At 41.1% G+C, this 21,521-nt stretch overlaps 3 protein-coding genes across 4 annotated transcripts; 1 reads left to right on the forward strand and 2 right to left on the reverse strand.

The window, feature by feature from the left end:
- The first annotated feature begins 1,268 nt into the window (after nucleotides 1-1,268).
- On the forward strand, nucleotides 1,269-6,217 carry LOC134028766 (transient receptor potential cation channel subfamily V member 1-like). The gene is given in 16 exon segments (XM_062472556.1): nucleotides 1,269-1,667; nucleotides 2,012-2,142; nucleotides 2,259-2,420; nucleotides 2,605-2,742; nucleotides 2,935-3,003; nucleotides 3,006-3,214; nucleotides 3,514-3,690; nucleotides 3,977-4,132; nucleotides 4,224-4,319; nucleotides 4,409-4,479; nucleotides 4,557-4,722; nucleotides 4,850-4,916; nucleotides 5,009-5,319; nucleotides 5,450-5,559; nucleotides 5,646-5,761; nucleotides 5,846-6,217. Coding segments are annotated over 16 exon segments (2,253 nt in total). The 5' UTR covers nucleotides 1,269-1,488; the 3' UTR covers nucleotides 5,941-6,217.
- Nucleotides 6,218-6,223: 6 nt separating this feature from the next.
- On the reverse strand, nucleotides 6,224-12,439 carry fam222bb (family with sequence similarity 222 member Bb). 2 transcript variants are annotated; one of them, XM_062472558.1, is made up of 3 exons: nucleotides 12,305-12,439; nucleotides 11,104-11,231; nucleotides 6,224-10,916 (listed from the first exon to the last, which is right to left on the reverse strand). In XM_062472558.1, the coding sequence occupies exons 2-3, from the start codon at nucleotides 11,183-11,185 to the stop codon at nucleotides 8,773-8,775; spliced, it is 2,226 nt and encodes a 741-aa protein (XP_062328542.1). In that variant the 5' UTR covers nucleotides 11,186-11,231; nucleotides 12,305-12,439; the 3' UTR covers nucleotides 6,224-8,772. The 2 variants fall into 2 exon arrangements, with proteins under 2 accessions (XP_062328542.1, XP_062328541.1); XM_062472557.1 differs by lacking the exon at nucleotides 12,305-12,439 and adding an exon at nucleotides 11,846-12,242.
- Nucleotides 12,440-13,248: 809 nt separating this feature from the next.
- Nucleotides 13,249-21,089, reverse strand: flot2b (flotillin 2b). Its single transcript, XM_062473046.1, has 11 exons — nucleotides 20,865-21,089; nucleotides 20,085-20,166; nucleotides 18,605-18,695; nucleotides 18,087-18,210; nucleotides 17,772-17,890; nucleotides 16,537-16,650; nucleotides 16,276-16,395; nucleotides 15,677-15,891; nucleotides 15,326-15,509; nucleotides 14,974-15,123; nucleotides 13,249-14,791 (listed from the first exon to the last, which is right to left on the reverse strand). The coding sequence occupies exons 1-11, from the start codon at nucleotides 20,911-20,913 to the stop codon at nucleotides 14,753-14,755; spliced, it is 1,287 nt and encodes a 428-aa protein (XP_062329030.1). The 5' UTR covers nucleotides 20,914-21,089; the 3' UTR covers nucleotides 13,249-14,752.
- Nucleotides 21,090-21,521: the final 432 nt, after the last annotated feature.

Raw genomic sequence — 21,521 nt, forward strand, 5'->3', positions numbered from 1 at the left:
TCTAGCCTGGCTGCCAGCCCAACTTCGTCCCGCCCACAAAAAAATTTGGTCGGGAAGTTGGGTCTGGAGGGTCTCGTATTGGGGACAACTACAGAAAACCAGAATCTGGGCGGACCAATGAAATTGCCAGGGCGGGCTTTATACGATGATGGACAGATGATCAACAGTAACGTAATCACCCACGTCACAAAAGAGCGCTTAAGTTGAATTCGTTTTGAACAAACATGGCTACCGCTAAAGGCAATCAAGGCATTTGTCGATGGAAAATATGTTCTTGCCGTCCTTCCTACGGGATTCGGTCAAAGTTAACATACTATGTTGCTCTGATTGGTTGTAGATCTATCCAATTGAGCGAAGAGGCATTTGTTTTCCAGGTTCGTTTGAAACACGCCCCATAGTCACAGCCCAACGGAGAGTTCTCAGACTCATATTCTGACTAGAATTATGAGTATGACAACGCCAGGCTAACAAAACTCAACAAAACTTGTTCTTGCTCTTGCTTATTATTATTTTGCTTATTATAGATATTCGGCAGTGTTGCCACAACGGGCCGAATGGCTTCGCTCGCATCTTTCTCCGCCGCCATTACGGAACTACAACACAAACTAGCGCACGACAGCCACTCCCTCTGTTCGCTGATTGGCCGGTAGAAAATCAACCGGAGACATCTGACTTACTTACCTCATGGCCAGACCTAGTACAGAAGCAAAATCAAAATTGAGCGTAAGTACGTAGGAGGGCAGAGCCAGACTAGATGAAAGGGGCTCCTCAACTGTGAAAGGCATTTCCTTCACTAGTTACCTGTTAAACAGGTACTGTACCTGAGCATTTAACACACACCCATTAGCCAATCGTCCATTTTACTCTTAAAATATTAGTAATGCCAACGTTTCATAAGGCCAAAATGTAATGTTTTTTTTTGTTTAGTTAGTTTAGTTAAGTTTAGTTAAGTCTTAAATCCAATAACCAACTAAATCCAGCTGTTACAAAGATCACTAGATAAGTTAGTCTTGTCAGACTTTATAAAGGGTATAAAACATTACTGTCATAGCCAGTTCCTGCCTTGAATGTAGCTTTTTAAATGCTATTTTAAGCCATTAACAAATTGTCAGTTGAGTGTGTGTATTCAGTTCACAACATTGTATTATGTAACAATACGCTTTTGCATAGTAGATCATATTAATGGAAGATGATCAGTTTTCAGTCCTATCAGGTATTACTGTAAAATGTGTGTAGTACCATGTTTCCTTACATTTAGAAGGTATGTTTTACTACTGGAAAATCTTGATCCTCTATAGAATACCCTGTGGTAAGTGGGAGGAGCATAACCAAGGTAACATCCATCCCGAGTGAATTACCAGTTCCTACTTTATCACCCAACAACAGCAGCAAACCTTTAAAACTCAGTTGACAATTGGTTAACAATTAGACATTTGAATAGAGCAACACGGTAGAAGAAGCTGGATTTCTGTTCAAGACTTCAACATCATGCACCTAAACCCCACTCAAGACTGTCTTGGCAAAAAGAGAGATATTACAAATGACACAGAAGACATAGAGGATACAGAGGATGATGATGTGGATAACAATGGCAGTAAGCTGCTTGATGTTGTGGGGGGTGATGCAAGTCATCCCCCAATGGATTCTCCCATTCCTGTTCCGAGCAGGTAAGCTCGAACTTGATCTTGAACCAGTTTTTCCCTGGTGGTGCGATGGTATGTTTGACATATAATTATCTCTGATCAATGTTTAACTGTTGGATCTCTATAACAAATATAGCAATGGCACAATGTATTAAGGTATATGGACTGGTTAGACAAGTTCAACTGTTTAAACATAAAAACAAAAACTTATCAAACATGGTGTCATGTTACAGTGAAAAAAGATGACCCTCGTTGTCATGACACCCATGTCCCCACCCTTTACTTTGCATTATTCACAGTGTGAGTACACGGTGTATCCCATTGTGTATTTTGTAAAACATAAGAACATGTCGGTCTCTACATTGCAGAGACAAACACAACACATTAAATATGGAACGTTTGTTTGGGGCAGCATCAAAAGGAGATGTCTGTCTTTTAAATGGATTCCTGGAGTACTTTCAACTTACAGGGAAACATCTTACAGACAGAGAGTTTAAAGGTGAGACAGTCTTGCCTCTAGGAAACTATTGCCTATGGGCATATCACACTAAGGTGTATGATATTTGAATAAGATACCTGCCATCTAACCATCTAAAATGCCATGCATGAGTTTAGATCCAACAAATGGGAAAACAGCTCTTCTGAAGGCCCTCTTGAATCTGAAAGATGGCAAGAATGACACTATAGAAACTCTTCTGGAGATTGCAGAGATAACTGGGGGTTCACAAGTTTTAAAAAACTTTGTAAATGCTCCCTACACAGACATTTATTACAAAGGTAGGTAAATCTATGAAATCTGCAAGGTCTGCATGAAAGGGTATTTTGACGCAGGTTTTGCATTCTCTTAGTCAAATGTAATTGGTTATTTGATATGTCTATTCATCTATGAGTGGGACTATTACATTATGTACATGTATATTTTGTCTGACCATGCCTGAGCACACTCATTCCTATTTTGCAGGTCAGACAGCTCTTCATGTTGCTATTGAGAGACGAAGCTTTCACTTAGTGAAACTTCTGGTTGAGAAAGGCGCCGATGTCCAGGTCAAAGCCTCTGGCAAGTTCTTCCAGCAATATGCAAAGCCTGGTTTTTATTTTGGTGAGTGCTATTAATGTTATGTATTATTAGTAAGTAAACCAAAAATTGTGTACTGTATAAAGGGCTGTCTTGATACTGATGTGCTAATCAGTCAAGTTTGTTTTAAGACAAAAAAGATGAGATGAAGCTACAATTTAGTTTGTATCATAATTACCTTAATACTTCTCATGTTCGGGCCCTTACGTCCAATAGGTGAGCTTCCTCTGTCTTTGGCAGCCTGCACCAATCAGCTGGACATTGTGTCCTATCTCATGGAGAACCCACAGTCTTGCATGCACTGGTCGCCATAGCAGACAACACCCCGGAAAATACTGACTTTGTCACAAGAATATATGATGAGATTCTTATACGGGATGCTAAACTGGGAAAGGAAAGGGACAGCAAAACAAATGACAAAATCAAACTAGAGGATATTGAAAACAACCATGGGATGACTCCTTTAAAGTTAGCCGCCAAGACAGGAAAGATTGGGGTATGTGTGCCAACACCCAAATATTTTAGGTGTATAACATTTAACTGTGTGCAGCTGTTTAATGTCAAAAATGTAAACTTGTTAGTCCACACTCCACATAGCTGTCGCTGTGGATCATCAAGTTAATATGATGATGAGGAATTTACAACCCACATCAACTTGTTGCAGAATGCCATCTTGTCACATACTGTATCCATCAAAAGACAATTATTATAGACATTTTTAATGAATGGTACAAAGTTCACATACCTGTGCTGTGTTTAAGGTTAATGCAGTCTTGCTTACCTGTTGTTGGCCAGATTTTCAGACACATGGTGCAGCGTGAGTTCACAGAGGAAGAGACCAGAGACCTTTCCAGGAAGTTTACCGAGTGGGCCTACGGACCCATCCACTCATCCCTGTATGACTTGGAGTCCCTCGACACCTATGAGTCAAACTCGGTGTTGGAGATTATTGTCTACGGCAGTGGGATTCCGGTACAAACACATTACAGTCACATCTGTAATAAGTGAAAGATGTTGAACAAATGTGTAAATTGGAGACCAAGGTTATAGAAGTAGACTTTTTAATGCCAGAATGTCTGATTTAGCTGAGTTGAAAGAATGGGATAGAATAGGCTTATGCTCCATAAATCTATCTGTGGAACGTCACAGTTGATTTGTTTACATATTTCCAACAGACAATTTTAAGTTATTGGTGACAGTTGTATACTACTTCAACATTTCAACATACCTGTTTTGTTTTAAAATGTTTTAATCTCAGAATCGCCACGATATGCTGGAAACAGAGCCTCTACACAGACTTCTTGAGGAGAAATGGGATATATTTGCCAGTAAGATGTTTTTCGTCAATTTTATAGTTTACATGGTATACCTGGGTATCTTCACAGCTGTGGCCTTTTACAGAAAGGAAGGACAGGTAACTCAAAAATACATTAAGCCACATCAATAGTACTAGCAGTAGAAACATTATCATTTGATTATCTGAAACTTGCCTTTGTTAATTGCAGCCACCATTTCCTGTAGAAGACACACCACTTGACTGCCTTCGTACTGTTGGCGAGTTTATTAGTGTAATAGGTGCAATATACTTCCTCTGTAAAGGGGTGAGTATATTCTATATTACTATAGCCTATATGTGGCTTCAAATTTAAAACAAAATCTTATATTTCTAATCGATATCAATTATCCACAGATAATTAATCTAAAAAGAAAACCCCCAAACTGCCAGGCTTTGTATCTTGACGGATTTTGCGATATTCTATTGTGAGTATCCCCCCAAAATCAAGCAAGTGATATGTATATGCAGTCCCTCATTAGTAATATCCTGACCTCTTCCTTAGTCTCCTGCAGGCTGTGCTCCTTCTGGTCTGTGTGGTTTTATATGTCTGTGGTCAGACGGAATATGTCGGACCTCTGGTGCTTTCACTTGCCTTCTCCTGGATCAATCTCCTTTACTTCACCAGAGGGTCTAGACACATGGGAATCTACAGTGTCATGATGCAAAGGGTAAGTTAGAAAAAGTAAAATAATTTTACATTTACGTAAAATTACTTTTTAGTGACAACACTGGGAATACAATTACAATGTTGTGAAATTACATGTTTGTATTGTGCCTGTGCTGTTTCTCTTTCAGATGATCATGGGGGACATTGTACGATTTCTCTTTGTCTATATCGTCTTTCTTTTAGGTTTTTCTATAGGTAATCACAATCTTCCAAACAATTTGTGTAAAACTCTCTGGATACCAAGATATGCATTGCTATGTTTCTGTTCTGTTATAATCTGTTCCCAGCTATTGTGGTGCTAATTGAGGAGAATCCACCTCTCAGATCTCTGTCAAGGAAAGTGGGACTTCGAACTGAAATCTGCATGAGGCCAACCTATAACAACATAGGCTTTACCACCCTGGAGCTGTTTAAGTTTACCATCGGTATGGGTGACCTGGAGTTTACTGACCAGGTCCAGTATAAGGAGGTGTTCTACATTCTTCTAATCTCCTACATTATCCTCACCTACATACTGCTGCTCAACATGCTCATAGCCCTCATGAGTGAGACTGTCGAGAAGATCTCCAGAGACAGCGAAAGCATCTGGAAATTACAGGTAAAGGTACCAAGTCAACATTAAAGTGATTCTTTTGATATTTTCTTGTGAATATTTTTCAGTGGAAAAATGGAAGAACGTGTGCCTCTTTACCTGCTAATAATCTCTGTATTGTGATTTGCATTCACAGAGGGCACATACCATCTTAGACTTAGAGAGAAGCCTTCCCAAGTGCCTCAGGAAAAAACTGAGGTCGGGAGTGGTGAAGAAGCTTGGAGACGTCCATCGCAGGTTTTTCCGGTAAAGTGTCCTGTACAATCAAAGATGGAGTGGGTGTGGTTACAGTTAAGTAGACTAACATGTAAAATTGACTTGTTAAAAACCAGGGTAGAAGAAGTCAATTGGAAGAAATGGCGGACAAACCTGGGAATCATAAATGAGGAAGATCCTGGGAGTTGTGAAATTACCAAATTACACTCCCATGAAAACACTGAGCAGCAAGGTGATCTTTGACTCTAATTCTCTAAATATCTGTACATACTAAGAAATATGTAACTTAAAATTACTCAATTGAATGCATTTACAGGGAATCAACTGCGACTAAGTCCTTTACTGAAGAGGTTCAGCTTCAGGCAGAATCAAGGACAAAATAGACAAGGCTACATTACTGCCAATGTTTGAGGTCACCCAGTCAAATATTAGACCGTTTTGGGCCCCACAATTTATTTTAAATGTAATTAAACTTTTTTCCTTGTGTGTTTTATGCAATTATCTAAAAGCATCTCGTTTAAAACAAGTTTTATATTACTACAGTTTATTATCTTAGTTTTGTATCTGCATGAGTTGCCAACAAGATACCGTTGTCTCAAGTTGACTCCATATCAAAATGAAAAGTATAACAAACGTACTGCATTTGCTTCAGACTTCACTCAGTTGTAAAAAATAAAGAGTCTTGGACAAAATACCTTTTGAAACTGCAAACTTTATTTTGGTAAGGGGGAGAATGTTTTTGTGCAAGACGTTTCCTTAAGGATAGGCAACTGGAATAACATCTTTAAGTACAGAAAGTGAGCTCCCCCACTGTCATTCAGGTCACATCTAGACCACTGAGGAGATAAATGACAACCCTATAATGTTTTGCTTTACCTATAAACTGTCCAAAGAACGGTACCAGTCCCATTTTTCCACCCATACAATATGTGAGTCTGGGCTTTGGACCAGGGTTGTGGGAGTGGTGGCCTGGTCCCTTCGGTCAGTAATTTCAGCAGCAACAGTTTCAGACTCTCTAAAGTGTCTGGAAATAGTGGCACACTTCATTCCATGACACAGTTTCAGTAGTTAGAGTAAGTAGCTTGGTCTTAACAGTGGATAGTCCACTACTATGTAGGTTTACACACCTGTATGCAAGTACCTTGGCCTCACACATCCTGGCACAAACACACCAATTCTGTGCCCAGTTTTGAGCCCTTTGGAGGCACTTCATATGAAACAAATGATAGAACCTGACTGTCTTGGGCTGTAACATGGCAGTAGAAACAAAACAGGTATATCATGTAAATTGCTTGGTTCACTGCAACAACAGTCAGCCTCTTCCACCATAAATATTCTCACATTTCAAAAAGGTAAGAGACTCAACCCATCAATAGGAACTTTTATTCCACTAGTACAACTCACACATCATTACTAAACACACACACACAAATCACACTAGTGTGTGTTTAGAATGGAATTCAATAGCAGCTTCAAGGGCCAGGCACATCAAAGACAACAAGAAAGTCACAACATCTATGGCCATCAAGGAAGACAGCCCAACCCATAAGGTTAGAGTTGCAAGCCATTCAATTTGCATTTCTTGCTGAGTGCAGCCAGTTTTGAGACCTCAGATTGCATTGTCCTTGTGTCTGATATGCTTTATGTATGGCACCTATGAGGAAATAAAACATATGGCTTCAGGATGCAGTGGTCCAGAAAATAAATTAAGGAACTAAAATCTGGCTATATGTCAAGTAAAACAACTGAAGTAAGGTAGTCTGGGGACCAGTATTACAGCTCAGTGCTACACATCTATAAAACTCTGCTAAATACTATTCATATTTAACCCTTTAAAAACACTAGTTTTATGTTGCAAATCAACAGTGACTTAAAATAAAGAAATTTGCATTAACAATCACTAATATTATGACTACTTTCCATATCAAGCTCTGCACCACACTTGATTTCAAGTTCAGCGTAGAGAGTAAATTAACATATCCGGTATAGAGAGGGCAAGTAAAATGTAAGGCTATTTTCAAGAGCTAAAGGACGAGAAAGCAAACGGGCTGAACAACAATGAGGTTCCAGGCAAGGTAGACTTGGGAACAGAGGAAATCCACCAAGCATGGCGTAGTTACCTGCATGAAGGGACTGACTACGCTTCCTTTTTTTATAGGTAGAAGGTAGACAGACAGGAATAGTGCTTCTGGAGAAATGCCTTAATACAACACACAGGCAGGTGACCTACTCTGGGATTTGTAGGCTTTTCTCAAATGGAAAACCTTTCTGCTCCTGCATGAACTGTTGTACTTGCATGCTTGCAAGTAATACACCTGGTCGTCTCACGCACACACACACACACACACACACATCCAGTGGTGAGAAAGGCTACGCATCTCATCTATTTCACATGATTCTTAGACATTGAATGCCAACAATTTAGTAAGTAGTGTTTTCCTTTAGCTAATGTTGATCATAACATTTCCATCCAGTCGACACGTTCACTATACCAGAAATTCAAGTAAAAATGTTGAACTGAAGAATTAAAACAGTCTTGCAAAAACATACATAGGCTTACCATTTCCAAAGCGATTTTGACTTAAGGTTTATCAACACACAAGACACTATGGCTCTAGCACATTAATCTAAATTATGAGGTTGAGGGAATTGTTTATCAGTTGCTCTTTAAATAAAGAGAGCATCTGGAAAATTAGCGTGATTGACGTTCAAAAATGCCCCATTGACAAGGTAGCTCCAATAGGTGCATAAAATTATATACTCTCCAACATGTTTATGTCTACTATGAAAATCTTATAGATTATTATGAATGTAAACATAGGGAAAGGAAAACATACCAAGATCCTGTCAGTGGGAAGTTGTAGTTGAAGGCCACACATATTGTAAAAGGTAGATCTATGTCACCCATGGAATATTTCTACTGACCATTGTAAGGGATTACAAGGTTTAATCTGGATTCGGGAATTTGCCATAACTCCCAGGATATACAAAGGATGTCCACCCTCCTTGTAATAGTGGGAATCTCATAATTGGAGTAACAATCTAAACCCATAATCTAATACCACGGTTCACATACCTTAAGACCTGAGGACTATTTTATCAAACAAAACCTGGCAGCTGTCAATCAAGAGGTGGGCAGAATAATCAATTGATTTGTTGCAAGATGGAGAGCAAACATAGGTACACCTAAATGGAGCTTTGGGAGGAAGGCAGCTAAAACAGTAGAAGAGTTGACTTCAAGCTTTATCTATAGCCTGTGTGATGAGCATGGACGTTTCTACCATTGCTAGGCTCAGCAGCCCTACCCATCGGAGGCCTATGCATCTTGCCCGTCACACCCAGGTTCTGCTCACGGAAGCAGGGGGCCTGGAACTCCCCACCAAGGTACTCCACATTTTGCATCAGCTTGATCTGGGCAGGGGGGGCACCCCTGAATTGTGGCCCAGGTGTGCAGTCCAAGGCAGGTGCTCCTTGTGCTCCCTGGAAAGCATGGGGGAGGTCTTGAGGACCTGAACCATTGTTGTTCGGGCCCGGCAGGACCCCACTCCAGGGTGGCTGCATGTAGTGCCCGTTGGTGAAGGGCATGTCAGGGAGCTTGACAGGGGGCGAGGATGTTGGTTTGTCTGTACTGTGTCTTAGAGGGAACGACTGAGACGCACACAGCTTGTGCGGGTAGCTGAGGTTCTTGGTTGGGAAACCAGGCCCTGTGGGAGCCTCCATCCTAGGGTTCTTGCAAGGGTGAGCCCCCTCTGGAGCGCGTTGCATGTGAGCCAGTTGGTGTTGATTCCAGGAGCGCTGTTGTTGCTGCTGCTGAAGCTGTAACTGCTGTTTTTGTTGTAGCTGCTGCTGCTGTTGCTGCAACTGCTGATGCTGCTGCAACTGATGATGGTGCTGCTGTTGTAACTGCTGCTGCTGTTGTTGTAACCGCTGCTGTTGTTGTTGTTGTAACTGCTGTTGCTGCAGTTGCTGTTGTAACTGCTGCTGTAGTTGTTTATGTTCAATGTCTGAGTGGAAAGCAGGCATCCTGTTCATAGCGGCCATGTTAGGCTGTGGTGGGACAACAGTGGCAGGGGCGGTGTCTGGGAGACCACCCAACAGGCAGGAAGGTAAGGGGCCCAGTGCGGGATTGTGCGTGGACACCCTGGAGCTGGCGCTGATGAGCAGGTTACGGCTGATAGGGCTTGGGTTTGCAATCTGGCCCTCGCACACCGAAGTGCCGCCCACACTGGCCCGTGCCTGACAAAACTGATTAATCTGGAGCACAATGCTGCTCAAATCACTAGGCCTGTTCTGGTGCAGACTGGCTGCCATGGACAGTGGTATGGTGGAGGTAGATACGGTAACGTTTGGTGGGGCGTCAGCATCCGGCAGCTTCCTGGGTCCGTAGGGGCCAGGCAGGGGCTGCTGCTGAGGCGGGGCATTAGGGGCAGGTCCTGCGCCGGCAGCCTGAGGGAGGGACTGTGACGGCGGAAGGACCTGGGAGTTTGGCAGGCTAGGCTGCTGGGCTGCGTCAGACATATGCCTCATGCCCGGGGCCACTCCTTGTTGCTGCAGCAGAGCTAGCTGATCAGGAAGTGTCTGATTCTGTTGCAAGGTCTGTGGATGAGTGATATGCTGCTGCTGCAGGGTCTGTGGCCGAGGCTGACTTTGCTGTTTCTGTAGAGTCTGGGTGTGGGGCAAGCTCTGTTGCCGTTGTATGCTTTGTGGATGGGCCAGGCTTTGCTGTTGCTGTAAGGTTTGTGGATGGGCCAGGATTTGCTGTTGCTGTAAGGTTTGTGGATGGGCCAGGCTTTGCTGTTGCTGTAAGGTTTGCAGCTGGGACAAGCTCTGTTGCCGCTGTAAAACTTGTGGGTGAGCCATGTTCCTCTGCTGTAGAGTTGGATGGTGGGACATAGTTTGCGGCTGCTGTAAAGTCATGGGGCGAGCCATCCTCTGTTGCTGCTGGAAAGCCTGCGGGTGAGGGAGTCCTGGTTTCTGAGCAGCCATGACCTGAGGTTGAGACAGACCCTGCAAATGGGGGACAGGCTGTGGGAGGTTTAAAGTGCTCTGAGTGACATACTGCCCACTGTGAGGGTTCATGGTGGATTTGGAGAGCAGACGGGCACGGCTACCGTCCACTTCTTTGACAATGCTTTTGGCGGGCACTCGGAGAACGGCCAGGAGGCCCGCTTTGGCGCCGACCTGAGACTGGTAAGGGCTGTGGCGCTGGCTACTGGTGGAGGTGTCAAGCCCGTTAACTGTGCGGCGAATGTGCTTCCTCTGAGGTACTTTGACGCTGTTTGGGAAGATCTTGATGGTCAGTGGATTGTTAGCAACTTTCTTAGCATAGGCATCCAATTCCGCTGGGGTAGGATACTTGACAGATCTCATCTTCTGTGTAGTTTCCCCTAAAGAATTTGTGAAGAAACAATAAGAATGTTGAGCAAATGCAGGGCTCATCAGGAAATTACATTCAATAGAAACTGAACCACAACTGAGACTTATCTATTTATGCAAAAATTGTAGCTTTCTGAGGATGAGAATTTCTGTGAATGGCAAGCATAGCATAACCAAAAGAAAGGAAAAATTGCTTACATTTTTGAAGTCCAGTGTTCATCTGCGTGTGGGAGAGAAGTCGGTTGACAGGATAACCTGATGCTGGCAGACAGGCCAGCATGTCACACTTCCACTACTGCAACATGGGATACACGCTCCTCACCATGCTGAGAAAAGGACAGTAAAAGGAGGGACAGCGCTGCAGGGATTAATGACTGTTAAATGACTCAGCACTTACTTCTGCCATGTGCATTACTGTGACACTTTAAAAAAAATGGCAGCCAGTAATCACTTGGCATCAGAGCTCTGTGCTCCAGTCTGCAATAAACAGCCCGAAGCCACTGTGACTGTAGAGATATAAACGCCTTGCTTTCAAACCCAGCAGGGCATAGACTGCATAATGGCAGGCTACAGGCCAACCAGCTGGCTTGTTCAATCTTGCAGTTTCAAAGAGGACCAAGTCAATAGTTAATCACAACAATTCAGACAAGACTTCCCATGAGCACAAAGGGCTAAGCAATTCTTGTGTTTAATGCGTTTAACTAACTAGTTGTCATTGAAAGCAGTTCAGTGGATAGCTAAGCTATGCGCCTAAATTATAGAGGAAAAAAATACACAAAATGGCCAACCATAGGGCACAAGCCCTGGCATATGGTGAAAAGGTTGTCGGCTGTTAATGTATAGTTTACAACTATTTGTTTAAATGGAATAACGCAATAACAAATGCAGCAACAGACTGATATGAAAGATCTCGCTTTAATATGGTTTAAGGGCTTCTTACCTTAATAAACTGACGACTAATCAAGACCAAGATAAGACGACTTTACAAAATATTTTACGGATATAATTCAGAGGAAACTAGTCGTTGCCTCGGTAAGATGTTCTAAAGATATGCGTCACGTCAGCAGACCAGCAAATATACGCTAAATTCGACAGGACGAACGAATTGCACGAAGGAGTTTGGTACTGGCTACTAATGTTATCTTAGTGGCTAGCTCACTAATGACGTTAGTTAATATGATATACGTGATATTGGAATCAGCTAGCAACAGTCAATGGTAACGTAGCTAGCTAGCCAACTAGCTACACACCTCGAGTCACACAGCACTACAAAGCTTCAGACACTTCTTTGTGCCACTGCTATTGCTAACGTTAGCAAGCCACCCGGCTCCAGGAAGCTTGCCATCCATAACTGTCAGGAAATTATGTTAAGTAAATTATCGTAAGACACAATACTTACTCCGCAGGTATTCAACATAGAGGGAATTCAAGAAAACATCATTTTGGCGAAGTGATAAACCACCGGTATTTTGATTATTTTGGAGGGGTCCCCCGATGCTTTTCGTGTTGCTTTCTGCGGCAGCAACTTTTGTAGCGCATGCGCAACAATACTGGACTTGAGGACCTGTTTTCTACATAATTTGCATTTAGCACTACCGACCGTTTGCCTGTCTGTAAATCTGTAAATCATCAATGACGTTAGTATCAAAAATTGCATTTAATGCAGTAAAGAAATGTTCAGTTGATTTAGGAAAAAGCATGCAGGTATGCCAAACTTGGCTTTTACCTTTCAACCCATTGTTGAAAAAAAACTTAACAAGTATTTGCTCCAATTTTATTAAAATAACAGACAAAAGACTGATATATAGTCATATGTAATATGAAGTTAACTACACATGAATAACATGCACAAACATGCAGGATCAGTCTTCGAATGCTCACAATAACCCAAATGACCATAATAAAGTTAGTGAGGTAATATTTTACACTTAACAGGTAAATGGTAATTTTCACACACTTAAAGTTTAAGGGTATTTCAACAGATGCTATCCTTGAAAAAAAAACGAATAATTTGTTCTTGATTGCAAAAAGTGCTGTTACTTTAAATCAAAGAGTCCAGACACACTGGGGGGGAAAATCACGGTATTCGTTTAACCCTTGTGTTATCTTCGGGTCATTCTGACCCATCAGTCATTGTGACCCACCGTCGTATTGTGACAAATTTACCTCATACAAAAACAAAGTGAAGCATTTTCTTTTAACTGTCGGGCTGTCTCAGACCCCCCACATTGGAATGGTTAAAAGAAAATTATTTGTATTTGTTTTTGTATGGGGTAAAATTGGGTAAACACAACGATGGTTCGTTATGAACCTTTGGGTCATGTGACCCGAAGGCAGCACGAGGGTTAAGTAGCAGCAACAAATCATATTTAGACATTGAATTATCAGTTTAGGACTAGCTAAATTCCAATGCATGATTTAACAGTCTTTTACAGATTTTCCATTGATAAAATTAATCCCAGATGTCAAGAGTTCTCTGTAGTTTAGCAAATTTGTATTATTTAACATTTTAATAAGATGTCAAATTGGTGATGACAGCATACAAAGAGAAAACATAATAAACCTGCTACTGATTTTGGCTTTTTTTTCAATGTACTACTCCCTGGTTAATCCTTCAAAAACCATATTCAACTGTATATTCAAAAGAATTCAAATTAAATCAATGCAGGTAACAATGTAACAGCATACATATTTTACTGTGGTACTTCCTTTAAAAGAACATAAACCACATATCTCACAGCCTTGTCTAAACAGAAGTATCTTATAAGTGTAAGATATGAGAGTAAAAAGTATATTTTGAAAAGAGTACTTTACAAACAAACAGTAATTTACAGACAGACCTAAAAGGAATGTCAAACATGGCGTAAATTATTTAAAAATATTACTATATAAATTGTACAAATAAAATAAAAGACAATATTATAACTGTGTTACATAATATCAAATCAAACAATGTTACAAAGACAGAATCAACATAGTGATTTCTGCCAGGCTCATCATTTTCTACAACAATCTCAACTTCGTTACCAGTAAAATTGATGACTGTTGGTCAATAGTTTGATGGACAATTTATGAATTCCTTAACTAAAGATGCTTTTAGAGCACGTCAACCATTCTTGACTAACATCATCTCCCAAAAATGTTGTCCTTACTCTTCTGGGAATCTAGGCCATGAGTTAAACTGAACTGAGGCCTTTCAACAACTCTCCAGAACAACATACTGCTACTCCAGAAAGCAGAAAATATGAGATTAACTCTCTCTTGTAACTCTAATTCATATTATTGGAAATCTTAATAATCAAGTCTGGAAATCAATTACATGGAGACAAATTATCCACTCTAGTAGAGATATGTGAACTTTTCCCAAAAGTGTGTCATGTTTGAGAATGTTGTTTAAGATGATTAATTCTAACGCTAAGACAAAACAGAGTTAAATGTAATCAAATTATTAACAGATATGTACAGTGAGTGAGAATTGCCATAAACCCCAAAATAGATACCATGAGAATGAGACAGATGGCTAGGACAGGGCAACTATATTAGAAACTGGAGATGAGGTATACATAAACAAAAAATATTACCATGCTTATGAAGAGGTACAAATAGATATCCATGTAATTACATGGTTTTTAGTGGCTTCTATGTTTTATAAAAAAAATGATTGAACTCAAAGATATATATATATAGAGGTACATGCAGATATTCTGGTCCTGTAGAAATTAAGGCACCAGAGGTTTCAAAATATCCACTTGTTCATGAACATATAAAAGAACAAAAATAATTTTCAAGTGTACTGAAGGCAGTCAATGAGAATGCATAAAACATCTTTGAGTAAGGTGGATTGTTTTCAGGCTTGAGCACCAGTCATCTTCTGCAGTAAAGGAATCTGTTGAATAGGAACAGAAAGTTGTATTCATGCCAATGGATAACAGGTGAACGGTCAACATCAACAAATTTGCAGAATAACAAAAATCCTGTGAAATGACAAGGCTCGTTAAAACAGTTTTTCTTAGTTATGAGACCATTAATCTGTCTGGGAACTGCTTTGGGGACTCCACACATTCTTACCTTTGTTAGGTCAACTCCAGTCAGGGCGTTAACAGACACAGGAAGTTCAGCCAGGAGGCGATTCACTTCCCCAGTCACACGGTTTCCCTCCCCGCTCAGGATGACGATTTCATTAGTCCTGGACAACGGGGCTGCCACCTTGCCAGCAATCTGTGTGAATGTAGTAAGGCCAGGATTAAAATTACATGCAAGGTGTGTATGGCATTGCATACACACCTTGTTCATCTTGTCACATGATGTGGATGACCTCTGACTTACTGCCACAAATAATGCTGTAAATCTAACAATGGACCTGCCATGAAAGATTTCTGTACTTGGCTTAGTCTCATAATCATGATATTAGGTGTTTTACCTTGGGCAGGGCCTCCAGGACCAGGGCAATCTTGGCTGCTTCTCCATACTGCAGGTAGGCCTCAGCCTTCAGCCTCATCTTCTCAGCCTCTGCCTTCCCCACTGCCTCTATGGAAAGAGCCTCAGCCTCACCTATCTTCCTGATCTTCTCTGCCTCTGCCTGGGCTGTCAGCACCCTCTTTACTCTGAAATGGATAAGATAATGATTAAAGAGAAAGATCCATTCAAGAGTCATTATCTCTTGAATAACCCATTGGACTGACTTAAATGGATTCCAATGGAGCCTTGGAACAATGGAACAACAAAAGAAGACTTCTGACATAAGTGGAGGTGCATGGGACTAATCACTCACTTCTGTCCCTCGGCCAGCTGCTGCATCTTGTAGGCTTCAGCCTCGGCGGGCCTCTTCACCATGGCGATAAGCTCCTTCTCCGTACGTTGGATCTCCTTCTCTTCAATGATGATCAGCTTCTTTCTCTGGACCACTTCAATCTCAATCTCTTCCAAACGGATCTTCTGCTGCTCCTTGGCTGCCTGTAGTTCGTAGGCCAGCTGGGCCTCTGCTTTCTGTCCCCCAGAGAGAAAGAGAAGACAGAGAGAGCTGATCGTCTGTGTTGGGCGATGGGGTCAATGTCAGAGACATATGGATGTGGTCCACAGTGGGAAGGATAATGACCTAACAAATTAGTATCTTCCAAAAACTGCCTTAAATGAACTGATATTGCTTATTCACTACAGGTATTATTAGGAACTATGACATTAGAAGTCAAAGACAGCTAACTTGTCTTCAATTGAATCAAACCGCAGATGCAGGCATATGCATCAACTTTACTGCCTATGTTAGTGTTATTACGGCAAGAATAACAGCCAGAAAAAAACACTTAAGTTAACATTCAAGGAAGTTTAATTAATTTAATGGATGTTGGGCTTCTGTGTGTTGGAGATGCAAACCTTGGTGTTGACTTCTTGATTGAAAGAAGCCTTTTGCAGTTCCAGTTCTCGTTTTGAGTCTGCCATTTTAGTGTCTGCCTGGAACTTGATATCCATCATTTCCTTCTTGCACTCAGCTTCCTGGATATCCAGGGAGGAAGAAACCCCATAATGAACAGATGAAGAGCATCAATACAAGTTACAGAGTAAAAAATCACACAAATCAAGAATGACACAACAAAATGAGGATGACCAAAAGATTGAAAATGCAAACAGACTAACCCGTATCCCAGCATCTCTTTCTGCCTCAGCCACACCGATGTCTGCATCCCTTTGGACAGAGGCCGTCTGTGTCTTTCCCAGAGAGCTAAGGTAGTCCAGTTTATCATACACATCCTGCAAAGCACACGTCACAAAAAAAGCCTTTTCAATCAACGTCTGGGGCACTGATTACTGAAACATCAAGAAGTCTTTCCCATTCAAAAGTGATAACATCTTATTGATTATCACGTGTAGATTAAGAACTGATGGGACAAGCATGATCTCATTAACAAGTAAAGTTGACAGTGCACAGCATTACTACAAGCTACAAAAATTAACTAAACTAAAAATATATATGCTGAAGTAACAAACATGCAGGCATGTGCGATTTAGCCTATCCATAAGCTTAGCACAATCCTTTTACCATTGTCTTTTTGGAAGTGATTTAATGGCTATATTCTGTATATAGATATAATATCTGTATAACCCAAGAGACACTCTGTCTAGCACTAATGTTCCATCTAATGAACTGAACTTATACAACAGTCAAGGAGAGTCTCCTGCCATTTTTTCAAAATCCTTATTTAGGCCTTTAATGCCATTCAGTCCCGTACACAACCCATGAGGGCGGACTGTGCGCTCCCGTCCCTATTAATACCAAATGAACAACAAAGGACATATTCTATCATAAATAGCTATTTATGATAGAATAGTATCATAAAAAGTATCATAAATATTATGTATCTTACAGACAGAACTAGTGTCCTGTATGTGTGACAGGTATGTAACAGACGTGGCCACGCTCCGTCACCAAAGTGGTTCGCCACTCGCTGGGCTCGAACGCACAACCTCTGACTTGCCAAGCGCGACCACAACCAACTACGCCAAAGAAAAGCTAGCTCTTCGTTGACGCGGGTGGCCTGTTACATACCTGAGGAGTGAGTTTCACCGATTCACACCGGTTACATATGCATGGCACACATTTATTTACATGTTTGTACTGGAACCCATATGTTACACGCAATATGGAACTACTATTCATTTCTACATACCGTTTAATTTTAAATATACAAATTGAAGGTCTAGCGGGTGTGGAACTTGAACTTCAATACAATGTGTGTACTGTGCAGCATTACAGAATGGAACTTCACCTCATTGTGCTGAGTGGGATTCAGACCCACGATGTAGGGTGCACAAGTGAGCCAAGAGCTCTGATGTTTGACTTTATTTGACTTGGCAAGATGTATCCGACTAACCTTGATGGTGAAGCTGAGGATCTCTATGCCCATCCTGCCCACATCAGGCGCTGCCACCTCCCGTACCAGTTGGGCAAACTGGTCCCTGTCCTGGTAGATCTGTTCCACTGTCAGTGTGCCTGCATGAGACAAACTGAGTCAAAGCCTCTGTATCTCTTCATGTTTCATATGTGCTTCCAAATGTTACTTTCAATATTTTTCTACTTATACTTGGCTCATTTTTTTTTTAAATCCTAGGATGTATGACTTTCAGTAAAGTGTCACTATATCAGATCACAACTTGCTGAAAGCAGACAGACACACAACATCTCTTACCAAGAATTGATCGCAAATGTCCCTCCAATGTTTGCAAAACCACTGCCTTAATTTCTGAGACGGATTTACCCAAAAACTGCTCACAGGCAACTGCAAGCAAGTCATGGTCAGTCATGACTTTGACCTGGGGAGGAGATCGAGCAGGAAGTTAAAGATTAACTGTGCCCTGGTAGTGCAAAACATCACTGCGCTTCTAATGTATGTAGACGTGAGTAATTTGAATAAAATGAATACTGAAGACTACTGAGACTAAATGAGCTGATTGGCATTAGAACTGCAACATCAGCAGATCATAACATTGACTGCAACAGAAAATAAATGATGACAGTGTCATTACTTATTTTTCCAAACATCATATATATTTCTTATGTTTTTCTAGAGGATTCTTTTATCCAACGTATTGTTTAGAGGTGGAATTTCACCTGGGACTTCTGGATCTGCAATCAAATGCTCTACCATTGAGCAATACCCATCCCCAGAGTATCCCCTTATTTACCAACATAATTAACGAGTTATACCTGTGCCACTCCAGTCACAGTGATGGCAACCCCCTCAGCAGTTTCAACATCCTCACACTTTGGTTGGAGAGTCATAATCTCCAGAGTTATCCTGCATAGGAAGGGGGGTTAAATCAATGAGAGGCAGGTCTTTATTGCAAAACAACTGAGACCGACCTGAGAGGAATTTTGTGAAAAGGTCAGGATTAGAGCTTGTTTTCTTCTTAGAGCACACCTACTGTACACATCTGTTCTGGGGGGTATTCCAGAAAGCTGGTTATGCGACATAACCGGGTAAGTTAACTCTCCAGCTGACACACAATGTTGCAGCAACTTACTGGTAATGTTGCTACAACGCTGGCTGTCATATGAGGAGTTAACTTACCCGGGTATGTTGCATAACCTGCTTTCTGGAATACCCCCATGGAATCTTAAGGATTTATGTTATGTCAACCCCACTGATAATTTAGGCAGGTGAGTACTTAAAGATGCTGTAATGAAATGCTGAAATGTGGAGTTAGACCGTTGAACAGTTTCTCTCCCGTTTTCAGCTCAGGTTTTGTATAGGCGGGGCAAAAACCCAACCTATGTACGTCACAGCGACCAATCTACGTCAGATCACAGATGGTTGCATTCTGTTACTCAGCTGATGGTAAACGGTAAGATGCAAAAACAAAGTAATTAACACATAAAACACTCAGAGACTGCAGGTAGGTCTGTTCTGATATCTGCAATTGATTTAGCTAGTGTTGCTGTTGTTGCTAAATTCAATAAATTTGAGGGGGCGGAGCTTCAGCTCCTTTAGGCGACACGCCCCCCCAGTCTCAAGCAGAGAAGACTGCTGATTTTATCACGATTTCAAAGCCTAATTTAACATACTTGTCAGTGTTTAGTTTTTTTTGGATGGGTAGTTAACAACACATTCTTCTGTGCTGTGATGAACTTAAAACTAATTTTCAATTTCACTTTACAGAATCTTTAACTATGCAAACAGACCTGCCATGGAAAGCTTCCAAACTGTCCCGGGGATTGTTAGCCTAATACTACTGTTCAAAACATGTTTTGCGTGCGTCATCAACTGTTGAGAAATGGTGCATACAATAACTTCAAAAAGACCAAACCAAACTTTCTTGAATGGAACTTGATAGTATCTTATGACACATTGTTAACGAGCCAGTGGAAGCAAGCAACCTATCTCAGCTGCTCAGAATTAGAGTAAAAAGGATGTGTTGTGTACAGTGTGGGACATTTGACCTTTGCAATTTTTCCATCATAAACCTGTAGGAAAATACACTTCACTAATTTCCTATATATTATATTGCCAAGAGCAGTATTGTTTCAAGAGCTGAGCTTTATCTATTATGCATAGCGACAAACCTCAGACCGAAATTATGCGTGTGGGCTTGCCTTAATGGAATATTTGAATGAGGAAAAAAAACTACATATTAAATTACTATTTAAAAAAATAACAAAGATTATAGACCATCATCGACAGCCTCACCTTTGAGTGTTAGAGACCAGGCACCATGCCCAGGCCCAGCCCCCTACCATGTAGGCTTTGTTATCTGAACCACAACATCCACCTGAGGAGAGAAGCATACACAACATGAGTGTCACCAAAACAGCCGACTAATAAGATTTCTTGAATTGTGATAGTAGCCTAATACTGCATTACATTAACTGTCTTGCATAAAAAAAGGAGTTACGTGAATTATTTGCTTGATAGTGCTGACTACGCGCAAGACCCGGGAGTGAACCCTCAAAAAGAACCCCACTGTTCTATGCTTGGAAGTTACCAAGTGAGCCAACTGTACTCTGTAGTTACATTCAACCCGCCTATCCTAGGCAACACCACCATTAGCTACATGGCCGTACTCACTTTAAACAGTCATTGGGCTTAACCTTTGATTAAATGAACAACAATGTAGGATACACATACTTGTGTGCAAGGGGTTCAACTTGTTTGTTGGCTTGTTTCAATCACAAGCATACAGCCCTAACCAATTGGTTTGCTAACTAGCTAGTAACTAGTAGCAACATGGAGGCCAACACTAACTTACATAAGAAAATACACACTTAGCTAGTGAATGGGACTCGTGAAGAGCACTGTACTGGCCTATTAAGAATTGGTAACTACAGATACACATAGTTGTGGCTACCATACTGTAAAATTGTCTGTGCTAGCTATACGTGCTATATATGAGGGCGTATCCAGACCAAATGCTAGAATTAATAGTCTGAAGCATATGCTAGCTAGCTCTACAGTAAGGGGAACACCTACCAGAAACAACAAGAGCTTCATTTGGTCCGACTGTAAGACAGGCACCCATCTTCTTTTGAGATATTTCCACACGAATTTACAAGAAAATGTTGTGTCGTGTAGAGTTAGTCTATAAATTAGGTAACTCTATCGCAAAATGCTGGAAAAAAAGATAGCTTTACAAGGCGTATTTGTTTTTGGCTAGTCTAGAGACCTCCTGCTTCCGCACAAGACCGTCGAAGTCCCCGCCCTACAACCAGACAATGACGTAACGTTTGTCACTAATAGTAACAGGGGTCTCAAACTCAATTTGTTTTGGGGCCACTGCTGGTACTGTCGTTTCTTAGGAGGGTCACTTCAACATTCAGGTAGCCTACTAAAAGAAAGCGCAATAATAACAATAGTAATAAGAAAATTAACTTTCTTATTTCCATTTGCCTAGCCTATACATTTTTCTTCATGGGCCTACTTAACAAGAAAATCTACCCAGCAGTTTCAAGTTCAAGTCTTTTATTGTCAGATACACAGAACAACACAAGGTCAGACTGGGCACTGAAATTCTTAGGACAAGACAACGCAAAGCAACCTGGCATAACATAGGCACAGAAGTACACAGAACATAGATTACATATATGATAAGCTAACATATAGTAAACCTCCTAATATACAAATAATATA

Source organism: Osmerus eperlanus, chromosome 11 (genome assembly GCF_963692335.1).
Source record: "Osmerus eperlanus chromosome 11, fOsmEpe2.1, whole genome shotgun sequence".
Lineage (NCBI taxonomy): Eukaryota > Metazoa > Chordata > Actinopteri > Osmeriformes > Osmeridae > Osmerus > Osmerus eperlanus.